General features: G+C 41.2%; 1 protein-coding gene across 2 annotated transcripts in view; it reads right to left on the reverse strand.

The window, feature by feature from the left end:
- Positions 1 to 1,285: 1,285 nt before the first annotated feature.
- LOC141074187 (transcription factor HES-5-like) overlaps positions 1,286 to 17,775 on the reverse strand; it is a 46,404-nt gene continuing 29,914 nt past the window's right edge. The window contains exons 1-3 of one of the 2 annotated variants that reach the window (XM_073561736.1): positions 9,876 to 10,157; positions 7,810 to 7,990; positions 1,286 to 3,059 (exon numbers count right to left, since the gene is read on the reverse strand). In XM_073561736.1, the coding sequence (XP_073417837.1) occupies positions 2,830 to 3,059; positions 7,810 to 7,990; positions 9,876 to 9,944 (480 nt within the window). In that variant the 5' untranslated portion in view covers positions 9,945 to 10,157 and the 3' untranslated portion in view covers positions 1,286 to 2,829. Of the gene's footprint in view, positions 3,060 to 7,809; positions 7,991 to 9,875; positions 10,158 to 17,775 lie in introns of those variants that run through there. The other variant, XM_073561737.1, reaches the window with a different exon arrangement.

A 17,775-nucleotide genomic window follows, 5' to 3' on the forward strand; every position in this document is an offset into this window, starting at 1 on the left:
CAATCCATTTTTTGGCTGTTTCACTACATTGATTATTTAAATCCAGTTATTATATCGGTCATTTGTAAAATTATATTAATGTGACATGTGAATATACCTGTGAATGGAGCTGTCCGCCATTTTACTTTATATGTTTTTTCTGATAATTTAATCTAAGTGTGGAACAATACTATCATTTTGTGGTTTAGTAGCAAATTATTTTAAAAAATTTTTTTGAATAAAAAATCTTTTCTTCATGTGACAGATGCAACACTGGGCACTTTAATTTATCATGAGATTTTTTTTCTATTTATGATTACTAGCACATTGGCACTTTGTAATTTATGATTTGCTATTTTTACTATAATGTTTAATGTTATGCCTCTTGAATGGTCATTTGAGAACCCATAAACACTTTCACTTTCTTCTCGTCAGTATTTTTCCTGTAAAAAAGAATATTTAGCAACATTTCCAACTAAACTAAGCTCCACCCACCTCCCAGCACCCTTCATTAATTTTTTATGAATGAAAAAATCTTTTTTTGTCACTTCAAATTATTTTTTGTTTCATGAGTAATGTTATTTATGATAGTCTGTATCTTGTAATTAGGATTTTCGCTACAGGTTGCTTGTCATCAAATTTACGTGGCATTTTCAATTGTGAATATTAAAGAGAATCTGTCATCAAGTTTTTTCTACTGAATCTGAGAGCAGCATGATGTAGGGATAGAGAACCTGATTCCAGTGATGTTTCATTTACTGGGCTGCTTGCTGCAGTTTTGATAAAATCATGGTTTTATCTGCAGAAGAGCTACTGGTTCTTTACTGTGCCATATATAAGCCCGCCCCCACTACTGATTGGCAACTTTTGGTGTACATTGTTCATAGGCAGAAAGCTACCAATCAGTGGTGGGGGTGGGGTTACACAGAGCAGAAGGACTACATGGCTAGAGACATCTAGCCCTCTAGCGATAATCTCCAGCTGATAAAACACTGATTTTATTAAAACTATAAGAAGCAGTCTGGTAATTGACACATCGCTGGAATCAGGGCATCAGCCCCTACATTATGCTGCTCTGAGATTACATAGCAAAAAAAAAAACGGAGACAGATTCCCTTTAAGTTATTCTTTTCTAAAAGTATTGATTTTTGGCGAGTGTATTTCTATCATGTGGCTCTGTAAGGCACCCCCCAAATGCAAAACAAATAAATGCTTAGTAAGAGGACAGTAGAATTCCAAATGCCCCACCCCTGTCCCTATTAGGTTTTCAACTGTGGATACATATGCAAGAATGAGACACAATTGAGCCCTTCTGAAAATAGTTTTTATTTTTTTCTCCTACATTAAACGTTTAAAACAATGATTACAACAAAACAGAAAAACAGAAAAAAACAAAACAGAATTTGGAACCAATTAAGTGGCCTCATGTGTAAAAACTGGAGCACGCAGCTGGATCACCAGTGCTTATATTATCAGACCTGCTGGGAAATCTGGTCGGTCACCGCTCCTGCTGTTCTGTGCACAGGTTTTTATACATGAGACCTATAGAATCTTTCCAGAGCAAATATTGCCTGTGAGAGAGAAAGGAGGTTTATGTAACGTCTTTATAAAAGGCAAGTAACATCTGTGTAACTGAAGAAAACCCTTATAAAATATAACTTCTTTTAAGTTAAATTAAAAAGAATTTTATATACCCACACCAAAGGTGAAAAGTGTGACATGCACGTAAGATATACCATATATACGGTAAATAGTTATATCGGGCTAAACAAAAAGGACCAGGACATAGGCTGGTAGAGTATGTGTAAGCCTTATGTCTCTCTGTCCCAATGCAGTGGTATATTAGCTTATAACTGCTATGTGTTTTTACAAATCGCCTGCAGTTGGCAAAGACATAGAATGCGACTGTTAGCCCTAGAGAACACAATGCCCCATCAATAGAAGCGGTATAGCTAATTGCCTAGGGTACCCAAAGTCTGGACAGATAAATAGCTTATAATAACGTTGAGGTAATCTGGAGAAATTTCACCCCATGTTTCCAGACGCCCCTCCTACAAGTTGGTTTGGCTTGATGGGCACTTTTTGCGTACCATACGGTCAAGCTGCTCCCCCTTCAGCTCAATGGGATTGAGATCTGGTGACTGCTCTGGCCACTCCATTACAAATTGAATACCAGCTTCCCTAAATAGTTCTTGCATAATTTGGAGGTGTGCTTTGGGTCATTGTCGTGTTGTAGGATGAAATTGGCTCCAATCAAGCGCTGTCCACAGGGTATGGCATGGCGTTGCAAAATGGAGTGATAGCCTTCCTTATTCAAAATCCCTTTTACCTTGTACAAATCTCCCACTTTACCAGCACCAAAGCAACCCCAAACCATCACATTACCTCCACCATGCTTGACAGATGGCGTCAGGCACTCTTCCAGCATCTTCTCACTTCTGTATCTCACAAGTGTTCTTTCTGATCCAAACACCTCAAAGTTGGATTTGTATGTCCATAACACTTTTTACCAATCTTCCTCTGTCCAATGTCTGCGTTCTTTTGCCCATATTAATCTTTTCTTTTTATTAGGCAGTCTCAGATATGGCTTTTTCTTTGCCACTCTGCCCTGAAGGCCAGCATCCCGCAGTCACCTCTTCACTGTAGACGTTGACACTGGCGTTTTGCGTGTACTGTTTAATGAAGCTGCCAGTTGAGGACCTGTGAGGTGTCAATTTCTCAAACTACAGACTCTAATGTACTTGTCTTGTTCTGGGACTTCATGTAGCCCAGATATTGTTCTTGCCCAGTGGCCTCTTCTGTCTGTGTCCGCCACTGATTAGAGTTATTGTCCATATTTCTAATATTGTCCTACCAAGGTCTCCATATCTCACCATTACCTTCCGAGGCATTATAGGGGTATCTCTCTACTGCTGCAGCTGCATATGGGAAGGTGCGTTCAACAATTGCTTGACTTTGTTGCATACAGATGTGCCTTAATATTTTCCCTTGTGCATTCTCCTGGTTATGCAGAAATCCCACTGTCTCTTTAAGGCACATGTAATATCCTTGGTAATACAAGTCCTGAGCATTCTGAGACTCTGAATATAAAAATGATAATGAAAAAGAAATATTAGTTGAAGAGGTTCACTCTGTATAATATACAACTTTTAAGAAACAAAAATTATCCGTGTATCATAATGAAAAAAAATGTTTCTTCTAATTATTATTATTGTCATTCATAGAAACAATTAAGAATTATAAAATATTACACATATATTTTCTCTCTCTCTTTTTTAATACATATATGTTTAGATAACTTCTGGTATGCAATCAACATAAAATTAACTTTTCAATACCTTGTGTAAAACAAATATATTGTTATCTCATGCCTGTCCTAACTTACAGTCATGGCTTTAAGTGTTGGCACCCTTTAAATTGTTCCAGAAAGCAAAATATTTATCCCAGAAAATTATTGCCTTTACACATGTTTTTTATACACACGTTTATTTTCTTTGTGTGTATTGGAACAACAAAAAAAAGGCAAATTGGACATAATTTCACACAAAACCCCCCAAATGGGCAGGACAAAACTGTTGGCTGGCACCCTCAACATAATATTTGGCTGCACACCCTTTGGAATAAATAACAGCAATCAATTGCTTCCTATGACTATCAACAAGCTTCTGACACCTCTCAGCTGGAATTTTGGAGCACTCTTCTTTTGCAGTTTGCTCCAGGTTTCTCATACTTGAAGGCGCCTTCTCCCAACAGCAATTTTAAGGTCTCTTCACAGATGCTCAATAGAACTTAGAGCCGGACTCATTGCTGGCCACTTCAGAACTCTACAGCGCTTTGCTTCCATCCATTTCTGCGTGCGTCTTGAAGTATATTTGGGGTCATTGTCCTGCTGGAAGACCAATGATTTATGACACAAATCCAGCTTTCTGACACTGCCATAGCTTTTCATTTCATACAAATGTTGTTGGATTGTTCTCACTGACACTGATGCATCCTAAGGCCCCTTTCATACATCAGTTTTTTGCCATCAGTCGCAATCCGTCAAATTTGTAAAAAAGACGGATCCGGCGACTGATGCCGCTGGATCCGTTTTTTTCTCATAGACTTGTGTTAGCGACGGATTGTGACGGATGGCCTCACGTTTCATTCGTCATTCGCTGGATCCGTCGGAAATTCTCTGTCCGGTGGCCGGACACGACATACAGAGCAACGTTTTTTGTCTCTGTCGAAAAGTCAGCTGTAAAGCACTGAGGAATGAGATGCTGGGAGGGGAGGTTCAGTGACTAGCCCTGACGTCAATGAAGCTCCGACCTCTCACTGCCTGACCTGTAGTGAACTCTGAAGTGTGGGAAAATTCAAGGGAAGAGGTTACCGCAGGTAATGCATATATTCTATGCTTTCTATCTATCTAACTATCTATGTATCTATCTATTCTGTGGCGCCCCTGAGGGTTCAGTCACCACAGAGGTACTGCACCTGCTTCTGAGGTGTGGTGCCCCACCATCCAGGTAAGATAGAGACACCTGACCACACTTCACACCTGCACCCAGCACAGAAACCTTAGAACAGCAGGGCACCCTCTATGACCCCTGCTTGTTTCATGAAGGGTGCTGGGAGGTGGGTGGAGCTTAGTTTAGTTAGAAAGCGGGAGAACTGATAGGAAGAAGAGAGTAGTTCCCCAGTGGGGGAAGCAGAGAGAGGAAGTGTATGCAGCAGCTCCTTGTTAGCTGGAGCTTCTGGGAAGGAAAGGAGTGTTCCCTGAAGGAGAAGGAAGGTACGGGATGTGTGGAGGAGAACTGGGGACTGGGGCTAGAGCAGAGCCCTTCCCTAAGCTGAAGCGCCAAAGGCTGGGCGCCGGTATCCAAGGTTGTGTGGATGCTAATGGTCCTGCAGCAGAAACCGGAGGAATAAAATCTGTAAATGCTTTATTCCCAACTAAGACTCAGCGACACAGTAGCAACATGTGTGAGCCAGGACACGATTGTAAGGATTCCCTGAAGTAGGCTACAGCTACCTGTCATGCGAGTGGAGTTCTAAGTAACAGCAAGAAAAAGGAACTTGAGTGTAATTCATAACTGCAAGCACTTCAGATTAGCGCAGAAAGGAGACATCCAGGAAAGGCACACAGAAGGGAGTGCTGGAGGGGTGTACTTCACTAGCCTGGGAGTTGATTGAGCCCCTCACCTGGAGGACACGGCACTGAAGCGGGCATCTGTGTGCATCAGAAAAACGTGAGTAAAGCTGTGTCTCTGCCTTCTTCCTGCGTCAACCCTTCAGCACTGTTACATCCCTTGCCTGAACACTACACCATCTACCTCAACATCTACTACAACTGCCTTGGGACTACAGCTCTGCCTGTGGAGAGCTATTACACTTCTGCTGCATCAAACCATCTGTCCCAGATGATCTGCACTGCAGCGCTGGTCGTCTCTGACCAGATACCACAGGTGGCGTCACAAACTTATCTACACATAAACTTTATTCAGTATCAATCCTCTTATTTTTACATGGACACTCAGGGCCACAGACCGAGTCACTGCCACCGCGACACATCCCTTTAAGACACTGGCCCGGTACCGAGTAAAACCCCCAGCCCTGGGGGTGATCCACTTTCTTTCTATCTATTCTATCTATCTATAATTTCTTTCTATCTATTCTTTCTTTCTATCTGTCTATCTATCCTTTCCATCTTTCAGTCTATCAATCCTTTCTATCTATCTATCTATCTATTCTTTCTAACTATCTATTCTATCTATTCTTTCTTTCTTTCTATTCTATCTATCTATTCTATCTATCCTTTCTATCTATCTATTCATCTATCTATCTATCTATCTATCTATCTATCTATCTATTCTTTCTATCTATTCTATCTATCCTTTCTTTCTATCTATCTATCTATCTATCTATCTATCCTTTCTATCTATCTATCTATCCTTTCTATCTATTCTTTCTATCTATCTGTCTATCCTTTCTATCTATTCTTTCTATCTATCTATAATTTCTTTCTATCTATTCTCTCTTTCTATCTGTCCATCTATCCTTTCCATCAATCAGTCTATCAATCCTTTCTATCTATCTATTCTTTCTATCTATCTATTCTCTCTATTCTTTCTATTCTCTCTATTCTTTCTTTCTATCTATTCTTTCTTTCTATCTATTCTATCTATCTATCTATCTATCTATCTATCTATCTATCTATCTATCCTTTCTATCTATCTATCTATCTATCTATCTATCTATCTATCTATCCATTCTATCTATTCTTTCTTTCTATCTAGCTATCCTTTCAATGTATTCTTTCTATCTATATTTTAAAAAACGGATCCATCAAAAAACGGATGAAATAATGGACAAGACAGATCCATCAGTCGGATCCGTCGAAAAAACGAATCCAACGCATCAGTTTTTCACAATCTGTGACAGATCTGTCGAGCTGACATATTGTGACTGACGCCAAAAAACTGATGTGTGAAAGGGGCCTTAGCATGCAGGATAGTTTGAATTTCTTTGGAACTTGATTGGGGCCGCTTATCCAGCATCCGGACTATCCTGCACTACAACCTTTCATCAATTTCATCTCTGCCGTCCATGTCCAGGGAGATTAGCTACAGTGCCATGGGTTGTATATGTTGAACACCTTGGACAAAGGAACGTCAAGATCTCTGTAGATAGACTTGTAACCTAGAGATTGTTGATATTTTTCAACAATTTTGGTTCTCAGGTCCTCAGACAGGTCTCTTTTCCTCTTTCTGTTCTCCATGCTTAGTGTGGCACACACAGACACACAATGCAAAGATTGAGTCAACCTCTCTTTTTTTATCTGGTTTCAGGTGTGATTTTCAAATTGCCCACACCTGTTACTTGCCACAGGTGAGTTTGTATGAGCATCACATGCTTGAAACAAAGTTGTTTACCCACAATTTTGGAAAAGTACCAACAATTTTGTCTGGCCCATTTTTGGGGTTTTGTTTGACATTATGTCTATTTTACTGACCAGACTAGTGCATGTAAATAGCAGGCAGCGCCTGTATGTTTCCGTTAAGTGGATGAGCACACGGAGCTGCACTTAGTGACAGTCACGTGCGCAATTTGCAGACATAACTGTCCCGAGTTTTACTACGGCCATCTAAATTTGCTATATTGGGAAATTTGAAAATGTGGAAGTTTTTTGTGGCATATGTGAAAAACTAATGCTGCACTGATGGTAAAAACTAAAGGAAAAAATGGTTAAAAATCAGATTTAATAATCTAGGGTTGACAAAAAGCGCACACAGAGCATTAATCAAATAGCATGTGGTTTTATTGCATTTTTTGCTCACCTTGTGATGCTGTGAAACCCCAGCAAATGAATAGGCTTAAGCCCCTTTCTCACATAGCGAGATCGCTAGCAAGATCACTGAAGCGTCACCGATTTTGTGACACAACAGCAATCTCGCCAACGATCTCGCTACATGTGACACGCAGCAGCGACCGTCCCCCCTGCTGGATACCGCTGATCGTGCTCGAATGTCCTGGTCCATTTTTTCGTCGTCGGTGTCCCGCTGGCCAGCACGCATCGCTGTGTTTGACGCCTCGCTGGCGACGCAGAACTCAAGGACGCAGGTGGGAATAGTATGAAAAGCTGCTGTGTGACAAGGTACCAACGACCGGCGAGGTCGTTACAAGGATCACCAGAATGTTGCTGCGTCGCTGAAGAGATCTGCCTGTTTGGCAGCTTACTAGCGACCATTTAGCGACGCACCAGCGATCCTTATCAGGTCGGATCGTTGTTGGGTATCTCTGGTGCGTCGCTAAGTGAAACGGGACCCTAAGACTTGCGGATTGTCTTACCATTTATGCAACGCTGCCTCTGGCTCTGCAGATATTTTACGGCCATTTCTAAAATGTCAGCCTTTTCTAATTTTGAGTGCTGGTGATGGTTCTGGATGTCTTTCTCCAGTAAAATTCTGAGCTGCTCAATGCTGTGATTTATACGATCTCTCCTCATCTTTTCAATAACTGGCTTCCTGATCTAAAAAAAAAATGTCCAAAAATATGCAATATTAATTTATCATTTTATGTTTGTATAACCTATATGGTAATAAAGGCCTTTTTTAATTCTATTAATTTTTGTAGAATTTTCTTCTAATCTTATTTTTCTTTGACGATGTATCTGCAGCACATATAATAACACATTTAGTTATTTATTAAACTTATTTACACTATTTTAAACATTTTATGAAATAAAAAATACATAAAAATAAACAATATACAGTGAAGGAAATAATTATTTGAGCCCTTGCTGAATTTGTAAGTTTGCCCACTGACAAAGACATGAACAGTCTATAATTTTAAGGGTGGTTAATTTTAACATTGAGAGATAGAATATCAAAAATAAAATACAGAAAATCACATTGTATAAATTATATAAAAATGTATTTGTATTTTGCAGTGAGAAATAAGTATTTGATCCCCTACCAACCATTAAGAGTTCTGCCTCCTACAGACCAGTTAGACACCCCTAATCAACTCGTTACCTGCATTAAAGACAGTTGTCTTACATAGTCACCTTTATAAAAGACTCCTGTCCACAGACTCAATTAATCAGTCAGACTAACCTCTACAACATGGGGAAGACCAAAGAGCTTTCTAAGGATGTCAGGGACAAGATCATAGACCTGCAAAAAGCTGGAATGGGCTACAAAACCACACATAAGACACTGAGTGAGAAGGAGACCACTGTTGGTGCAATAGTAAGAAAATGGAAGAAATACAAAATGACTGTCAATCGACATTGATCTGGGGCACCATGCAAAATCTCACTTCATGAGGAATGTGAGAGATTAGCCTAAAACTACACGGGGGGGAACTTGTTAATGATCTCAAGGCATCTGGGACCACAGTCACTAAGAAAACCATTTGTAACATATTACGCCGTAAAGGTTTAAAATCCTGCAGTGCCCGCAAGGTCCCCATGCTCAATAAGGCACATGTGCAGGCCCGTCTGGTTTGCCAATGAACACCTGGATGATTCTGTGAGTGATTGGGAGAAGGTGCTGTGGTCAGATGAGACAAAAATTGAAGTCTTTGGCATTAACTCAACTCGCCGTGTTTGGAGGAAGAGAAATGCTGCCTATGACCCAAAGAACACCATCCCCACTGTCAAGCATGGAGGTGGAAACATTGTTTTTTGGGTGTTTCTCTGCTAAGGACACAGGACTACTTCACAGCATCAATGGGAGCCATGTACCGTAAAATCCTGCTTGACAACCTCCTTCCCTCCATCATTAAAAATGGGTCGTGGCTGGGTCTTCCAGCAAGACAATGACCCAAAACATACAGCCAAGGCAACAAAGGAGTGGCTCAAAAAGAAGCACATTAAGGTCATGGAGTGGCCTAGCCAGTCTCCAGACCATAATCCCATAGAAAACTTATGGAAGGAGTTGAAGCTCCAAATTGCCTAGCAACAGCCTCAAAATCATAATGATTTAGAGATGATCATCTGCAAAGAGGAGTGGACCAAAATTCCTCCTGACATGTGCGCAAACCTCATCATCAACTACAAAAAATGTCTGCTGTGTTTTGCCACCAAGTATTAAGTCTTGTTTGCCAGAGGGTTCAAATACTTATTTCTCACGGCAAAATGCAAATAAATTTATATAATATATACAATGTGATTTTCTGGATTGTATTTTTGATATTCTATCTCTCAATGTTAAAATAAACCTACCCTTAAAATTATAGACTGCTCATGTCTTTGTCAGGGGGCAAACTTACAAAATCTGCAAGGGATCAAATAATTATTTCCTTCACTGTATAACATGATTTAGCAGTCTATCGATCTATGTAAAAATAGAATAAATCAGAACACCTATTATAATAAATGAAATAGAACGTAACATTGTATTTGGTTTTACCTTATTTTTTTTCAGTTCGTTCATCTTTTCTTTTTTGGCTTCTTGCAAGATATTGAACACCGATGCCATTGTGTACAGTGAAGTGCTACTGGTGTGACAACCAGTGCACGGTATTTATACTCTAGCTCATGCTGTTAGGCAAGTCGTTTTGCATGGCATAGTTTCTCACATGTGTAAACCAATGACGAGAACAATGCAGATAATGGAAGTGTGCCTAAGAGGTTTGACCGAATCCCAGGGGGGAAGGTGATCTCCCCTCCTCTCTAAATGAACAGGTGGACTGGGCGTAGCTCAATTTCTATCATGACTCAAATGAGACTTCACCGTGGGAAAGCTTCAATCTCAGAGAAGCCACAGCATGTCTTGATTCCACCAGAAGATTACATTCCTGCGGCACCTGTTTTCTGAAATTACTGTATACACACTGGCAAACAATACACAAATACAGAACAGTTAACCCCTGTTGGATTACTTTGTGTTGGCACAGATACTTCCTTGATGGATAGATACCCACGGTGATGGTCAATGAGACATCTCAACATCTTTATACTCAGTGGCGTAACTAAAGTCTGGTGCAAAATTTGGACCTGGGCCCACACCTGCATGTTCGTCATACGTATGGGCCATTCTAGCGTTCCAGATCCTGTAAAGACGTACGTGTCCACCCCCCATGTGACAATGTCCCTCATCCTGTTATAATGCCAAAAACTTTCACTCCTGATCTGCTGAGCCTTGGAGCGCAGAAGTGTTGCACATTCACCAGCTGACCATTTTTCTGCACTGCTGCTCTGTACATGTAGAATTTCCTTAACAGGACAGTCTTCTCCTTCAAGGCAGGACATTGGGAAGAGGGGCCCCGGTATCTAATGCTCCCGTCATGTCAGTAATATAATAATGACGCCCCCATACAAATCAATAATTCTCATCTTTGTCTTCCAGCATGGAACTGGGATTGAAACTCATGTCTTGTGACCTGGAAGGCAAAGACTGACATTGAGCCAAAGTCTGTACTGTGTTGAGTGATAGAATATTCTTTGCCTAGAATCTTCAAGTTTTTTTTTTCAGGACTAATTTATTGGTATATACACGGACATATTTCTTTATTCCAGCAGATAGGTATATAAATTAAAACCAAACAATGCTACAAAGTTAAATAAATAATGGTGCAAAACAATAATAAATGCAGTAAACGAGTAAATATCATAGACATATTTGCTATCCTTGCAATTGTAACAACTTGGATAATACAGTGAATTTATTGTTTTTGGTGTTCGGTAAGTGGCACAAATAAAAACATTTTTATTTCTGGATTAAACAGATTGTAAAAGTCTATATAAATGTAACCCTTACATATGTGATGGCAGGATGGTACCTAAAAAATGCAACTCCTCTTGCACAAAAATAAGATCTCCACTGGCTAAAAATTGTGATCAATAGCTACTATAGATGCTCTATTCAAGATGATACTGCAGTGTAAACAGGCTGGTGAACACCCAATGAACGAACAAAACGCTTGTTCATCGGGTGAAAAGATTTTTATTCATTCTCAACATCACAAGGTCCTGCATAAACACAAAATGTGCTGCAGAGAACAATAACAGCCTGTGCACTCTGACCGATCTATTACCAATCGTTCTGTTGGGATGGGAACTGCAGCTAGACTCTAAAGTAAGGCTATTAAACAACCGCTGTTCATTTGGAGCCAGCTTTGTTTTTCAGGATGAGTAGTTAAAAGAAATTCCTGGAGTTTTTTTTCCACTTTGAAGAATTTATTGCTACATTTATATACATTTATGGGACTTATATAACTTTTCTTTTACATTTTTTAATTTCAACCCTATTTACCCATTAACGACCGGAGGTATTTTAATTTTTGCGTTTTCATTTTTTGCTCCCCTTCTTCCCCCTTCTTTAACTATTTCGAGCTACTTCACTGAATCCTGCATGTGTCCTACCTATGTTATTTATCTTAGCAGCATATATAATGGTATATAGTTATTTCAACTTACTCTGCTTGTCCCCTTATGCTATGAGGTCAAATAACTTTTCAAAGTGGTTTATGATCCATGTAGGCCTGGACACTTGTTTATCTGCTCACTACATTTATTGTGTCCTGCTGTCTCAACTTAGTTTGATTGATTGCTAACTAGAGAAAAAAAAGTAAGAGATCTTAGAACTGGCCTCCTATATATTCAGACATAGTCTGGGGAAGCATTTATGCAGGGGGGCATTTATGTACATTTAATTGAAGTACATTTATCAAAGTACTGGCAGTTATAACATGGCTGTTAGACAGGGCAGGAGACAGGTAAGACAAATAAATAAATCTATTCCCTGTAAATTTGGATTACCACAAATATATACCAAATGCATTTGTATAATTTATATCCTGGCTGCTGCATTCACTCACATCCACTGCCCTTGCATTAACTCTTTACACTCCATCCATATCGGTCCCTCTGTCCTTTCCTCTCCTATGTATAGCACTCACACTCTTTTCACATTGCTAAACAGCACAGATCCATTCATTTGCACCATCCAACACACGAGACGCTCTCACAAATCACTTAACCATCTGCTCACTCTTTCTATCCTCCTTCTGCTAGTCGCAGGAGATCTCTCCCAACCCCGGCCCCCCATGTCACAGTAAGTCGAACCCCTCAACTGCTACACTCAGAAAACCCTCTAATCTTATTAATATTCCCTGCATGCCTTCTATCTCTTTTAATTGTACCCTTTGAAAATATTCGCTCAGTGTGTAATAAACTCTCCTTCATCCATGACTTCTTCCTTTCTGATTCTCTTAACCTTCTGGCTCTTACTGAAACCTGGATCCAGCAGTCAGACACCACCGCTGCTGCTGTACTTTCATATGGTGGACTACACTTCTATCATATCCCAAGATCGGACAACAAAGCAGGTAGAAGCGTTGGTTTGCTCCTATCACCCAAATGTACCTTTCAGGTTATCCCTCAAGTACCCCCCACTTGTCTTCCCTACTTTCGAGGTCCATGCTGTCAAACTCTACATCCCCTTCTCCATGCGAGTGGTGGTGATGTATCGTCCTCCAGGCCCCTCCCATCAGTTTCTGGATCACTTGGCTTCCACACTATCTCTCCTGTGACATCCCCACCCTCATCATGGGAGACTTCAACATTTCCATTGCTCTTCCCCTCCCACCACCATCTGCTTCTCACCTTTTATCTCTAACCTCCTCTTTCGGCCTCTCGCAGCATACTAACTCCCCCATGCATTAAGATGGAAACTCCCTCGACTTGGCTTCTCCCGGTGTTGCTCAATGGATGATTTCACAAACTCCCCTCTCCCGCTCTCTGACCACAACCTTCTATCATTCTCCATCAAGAACTGCCATCCCGACCAGGTCACCGCAACTTTCCACACTTTTAGAAACATACAGGCCATTAACACCCAAAAACTTATGAAGAACTTGCAGTCATCATTGGCCTCTATCTACTCCCTGTCATGTCCTGATTCTGCACTGAAGCATTACAATGAAACACTTCAAAGAGCCCTGGATGAAACTGCACCTCCTATACATACATTTTTCAAAACCCCATTACTAAGTTTTGTTTGACCTCAACTAATCAATAACTGAAGATAAAGTTTCTTGAAATGAAAAGTTAATGTCAGAAGTGGGACTTCTGACATCAACTTTTCATTTCAAGAAACTTTATCTTCAGTTATTGATTAGTTGAGGTCAAACAAAACTTAGTAATGGAGTTTTGAAAAATTTAGAAGTCAGGATGGCCGATCTCCTATACATAGAACAACTAGGCACAGATGGCGACAACCTTGGCACACACTGCAAACACGCTTCCTACTGCGGTGCTCCAGGTGCTCTGAACGTCTGTGGGGAAAATCCAATCTACCCGAAGATTTCGTCCATTATAAGTTTATGCTCAGAACATACAACACTGACCTTCACCTCTCAAAACAAACCTATTTCAACACCCTCATTGCCTCACTATCCAGTAACCCGAAACGTCTCTTTGACACTTTTCATTCCCTACTCAACCCAAGAGTGCAGGCCCCAACCACAGATCTCCACGCGTCAATCTGGCTAATTATTTCAAAGAAAAAATTGACCATATCCGTCAGGAAATTATCTCCCAATCACCTCATACCATGCTCTGTCCTCCCTCCCCCACTGCATCTACCTCACTCTCTGATTTTGAACCAGTAACAGAAGAAGTAACCAGGCTCCTTGCATCTTCTTGCTCTACTACTTGCACCAGTGACCCCATTCCATCACATCTCCTACAGTCCCTTTCCCCTGCTGTCACCACTCACCTAACAAAAATATTTAACCTCTCTCTCTCTTCCTGTATCATTCCTTCCTCATTTAAGCATGCCATCATACAGCCATTACTTAAAAACCCATTCCTTGACCAAAACTGTGCCACTAACTATAGACCTGTCTCTAATCTTCCCTTCATCTCTAAACTCCTGGAATGCCTGGTTCACACCCGACTTATCTCGGATAACTCTCTCCTTGACCCTCTACAATCCGGTTTCCGCTCTCTTCACTCTACTGAAACTGCCATCACTAAAGTCTCTAATGATCTTCTAACAGCTAAATCTAATGGTCACTACTCCATGCTAATTCTCTTCGATTTCTCCACAGCATTCGACACTGTGGATCATCAGCTCCTCCTCACTTTGCTCCATTCCATCGGCCTCAAGGACACCGTTCCCTCCTGGTTCTCCTCCTACCTCTCTGACCGCTCCTTTACTGTATCTTTTGCGGGCTCCTCCTCTCATCTTCCCCTACTGTTGGGGTTCCTCAAGGATCTGTTCTAGGCCCCCTCCTCTTCTCTTTGTATACTGCCCCTATAAGCCAAGCAATCAGTAGATTTGGGTTCCAATACCATCTCTATGCTGATGACACCCAATTATACACTTCTCCTGATATCACGCCTGCCTTTTTGGAAAACACCAGTGATTGTCTTACCGCTGTCTTTAACATTATGTCCTCCCTCTATCTGAAACTGAACCTGTCAAAAACTGAACTCCTCATGTTTCCTCCCTCTACTAACCTACCTATGTCCGACATTGCCATTTCCATGTGTGATTCCACCATTACTCCCCAGCAACATGCCCGCAGTCTTGGGATCATACTTGATTCTGAGCTTTCAGTCACTCCTCACATCCGATCACTGGCTCGCTCTTTTTATGTGCACCTCAAAAACATTTCTAGAATTCGACCCTTTCTTACTTTCGACTCTGCAAAAACTCTTACTGTTTCTCTTATTCATTCTCGTCTGGACTATTGTAAAAGCCCCGTTACACACTGCGATATCGCTAGCAATATTGCTGTAAAGTCACCGATTTTGTGACGTTACAGCGATACTACTAGCGATATCGCTGCATGTGATACTTACCTCCGACCGGCTCCCCCGCTGGTTATCGCTGATCGCGCGAGAAGCTGCTGGACCATTCCTCGTCGTCCACTTCCTGCGGCGCTTCCTGCTGTGACGACGAGCGACTCGTGGAGCCGGGCGGGAGGACGCAGGATCGCCGCGTCTGACAGGTAAGTAGCGATCCCCGTCCCCTGCGATGTCGCTGGTGAGATCTGCCTGAGTGGCAGCTCACTAGCGACCACCCAGCGATTCACCAGCGATCCTGACCGCGTCATATCGCTGGTCGGGATCGCTGGTGAGTCGCTAGGTGTAACGGTACCCTAACTCTCTACTAATTGGTCTCCCTCTTACCAAACTCTCCCCTCTCCGATCCATCCTGAATGCTGCAGCTAGGATCATATTCCTCACCAATCGTTACACCGATGACTCTACCTTGTGCTCGTCCTTACACTGGCTACTCATCCACTCCAGAATTCAGTATAAACTTATTATCCTCACCCACAAAGCATTCCATGGCTCAGCACCACCCTACATCTCCGCCCTCGTCTCAGCCTACCACCCTACCTGTGCCCTCCGTTCTGCTAATGACCTGAGGTTAGCATCCTCAATAATGAGAACCTCCCGTCTCCAAGACTTTTCATGTGCTGCGCCAATTCTTTAGAATGCACTACCCAAGTTAATACGATTAATCCCCAATCCCCACAGTTTTAAGCGTGCCTTAAAAACGCATTTGTTCAGACTGGCCTATCGCCTCAAAGCATTAACCTAAATATCCCTGTGTGGCTCATTTAAAAATCTTTACCATAACCAGTTTCCTTGCATTATGCTCTTACATGCTTTATGCATTTAATAGCCCTTTGTGTCTGTACTGTTACATATTTAGACTGTTAACTGGTTCATGCAGCAACAGGAACACCCGATTGTTACATTATGGCTGGTCCAATGAAAACAATTGTTACCATCCACCTTTCGTGTCTCCCCTTTTTCCTTATAGATTGGAAGCTTGCGAGCGATGGCCTCATTCCGCTTGGTATCTGTTTTGATCTATGTGTTTATTGGTATGCTGTAATGTCTATTGTCTGTAGAAGTCCCCTCTATAATATAAAGTGCTGCGGAATATGTTGGAGCTATAGAAATATAATTATTATTATTATTCCCAGAGTCATAACTTGTTTATTTTTCTGTCAAAATGGCCATGTGAGGGCTTGTTTTTTGCGTGACAAATTGTACTTTTGATCGACACCATTGGTTTTAACATATTGTGTACTGGAAAACAGGAAAAAAATTCCAAGTGTGGAGAGATTGCAAATAAAGGTCAATTCCACAGTTTTTTTTACCTTGATCACTAAATGCTAAAACTGACCTGCCAATATGATTCTCCAGGCCATTACAAGTTCATAGACACCAAACATGTCTAGATTCCTTTTTATATAAGTGGTGAAAAAAATTCCAAACTTTGGTTAAAAAAAAATGGCGCCATTTTCCGTGACCTGTAGCGTCTCCATTTTTCATGATTTGCGGCTGGGTGAGGGCTTATTTTTTTGCTCTCCAAACTGACGTTTTTATTGATACCATTTTGGTGGAGATAAGATCTTTTGATCGCCCGTTATAGCATTTTATTGCAATGTAGCGGCAACCAAAAAAACTTAATTCTGGCATTTCTAATTTTTTTCTAGTTACGCCGTTTAGTGATCGGGTTAATTCTTTATTTATATTGATAGATCAGGCGATTCTAAACATGGCGATACCAAATATGTGTATGCTTGGTTCTTTTGAATGGTGCGAAAGGGAGGTGATTTGAACTTTTATATATTTTTTATTTTTTTATATTTTTAACAACTTTTTTTTTCACTTTTTGTACGCTTCAGTAGTCTCCATGGGAGATTAGAAGTTGCAGTTGTCTGATTGCCTGTGCTTCACGCAGGCGATGATCAGATCACCTGTGTGTAGCAGAAATGCTCACTTGCTGAGTTCATAGCAATCCAGCTATGACAATCACAGAGGTCTGCTGGAGATCTCTGTTTGTCATGCCAACCCATCCGTGACCCGCAATCACGTGACGGGGTCACCAATGGGCGGGATTAGTGATGCGCTTCTGGTAGCGCAAGTTAAATGCTGCTATCAGAAATTGACAGCGGCATTTAACAGGTTAGCAGCCACGGGTGTATCGCGATTCCCCCCACAGCTGTTGGAGGCACATGTCAGCTGTTGAAAACAGATGGACATATGCAGGGAAAGATGTGGACTCCGGCGCTGAGGGAGGGATTCCAATGTGGGCGAATTATTACACCCAACATCAGCAGGGGTTAATAAGCTGATCCCTATAAAGACAAGTCCTGAAAAAGTTTTCCGAGAAGCAACTGCTTGAACATAAATGAGTTTCGCTGGACTGTTACTAGGTGAAGTGCCTACTGCATGCAGAAGAATCCGCCAAGACTGCCTCCAATTGTAGAGACACTGGAAGCGTTTTCGGTAACTCCTGTCTAGTATCAATCAACTCCCCTTGTGGTTGACAGCTC

This window comes from Dendrobates tinctorius, unplaced genomic scaffold (assembly GCF_039654945.1).
Source record: "Dendrobates tinctorius isolate UK_male_01 unplaced genomic scaffold, ASM3965494v1 ptg000326l, whole genome shotgun sequence".
NCBI classification, from domain to species: Eukaryota; Metazoa; Chordata; class Amphibia; order Anura; family Dendrobatidae; genus Dendrobates; species Dendrobates tinctorius.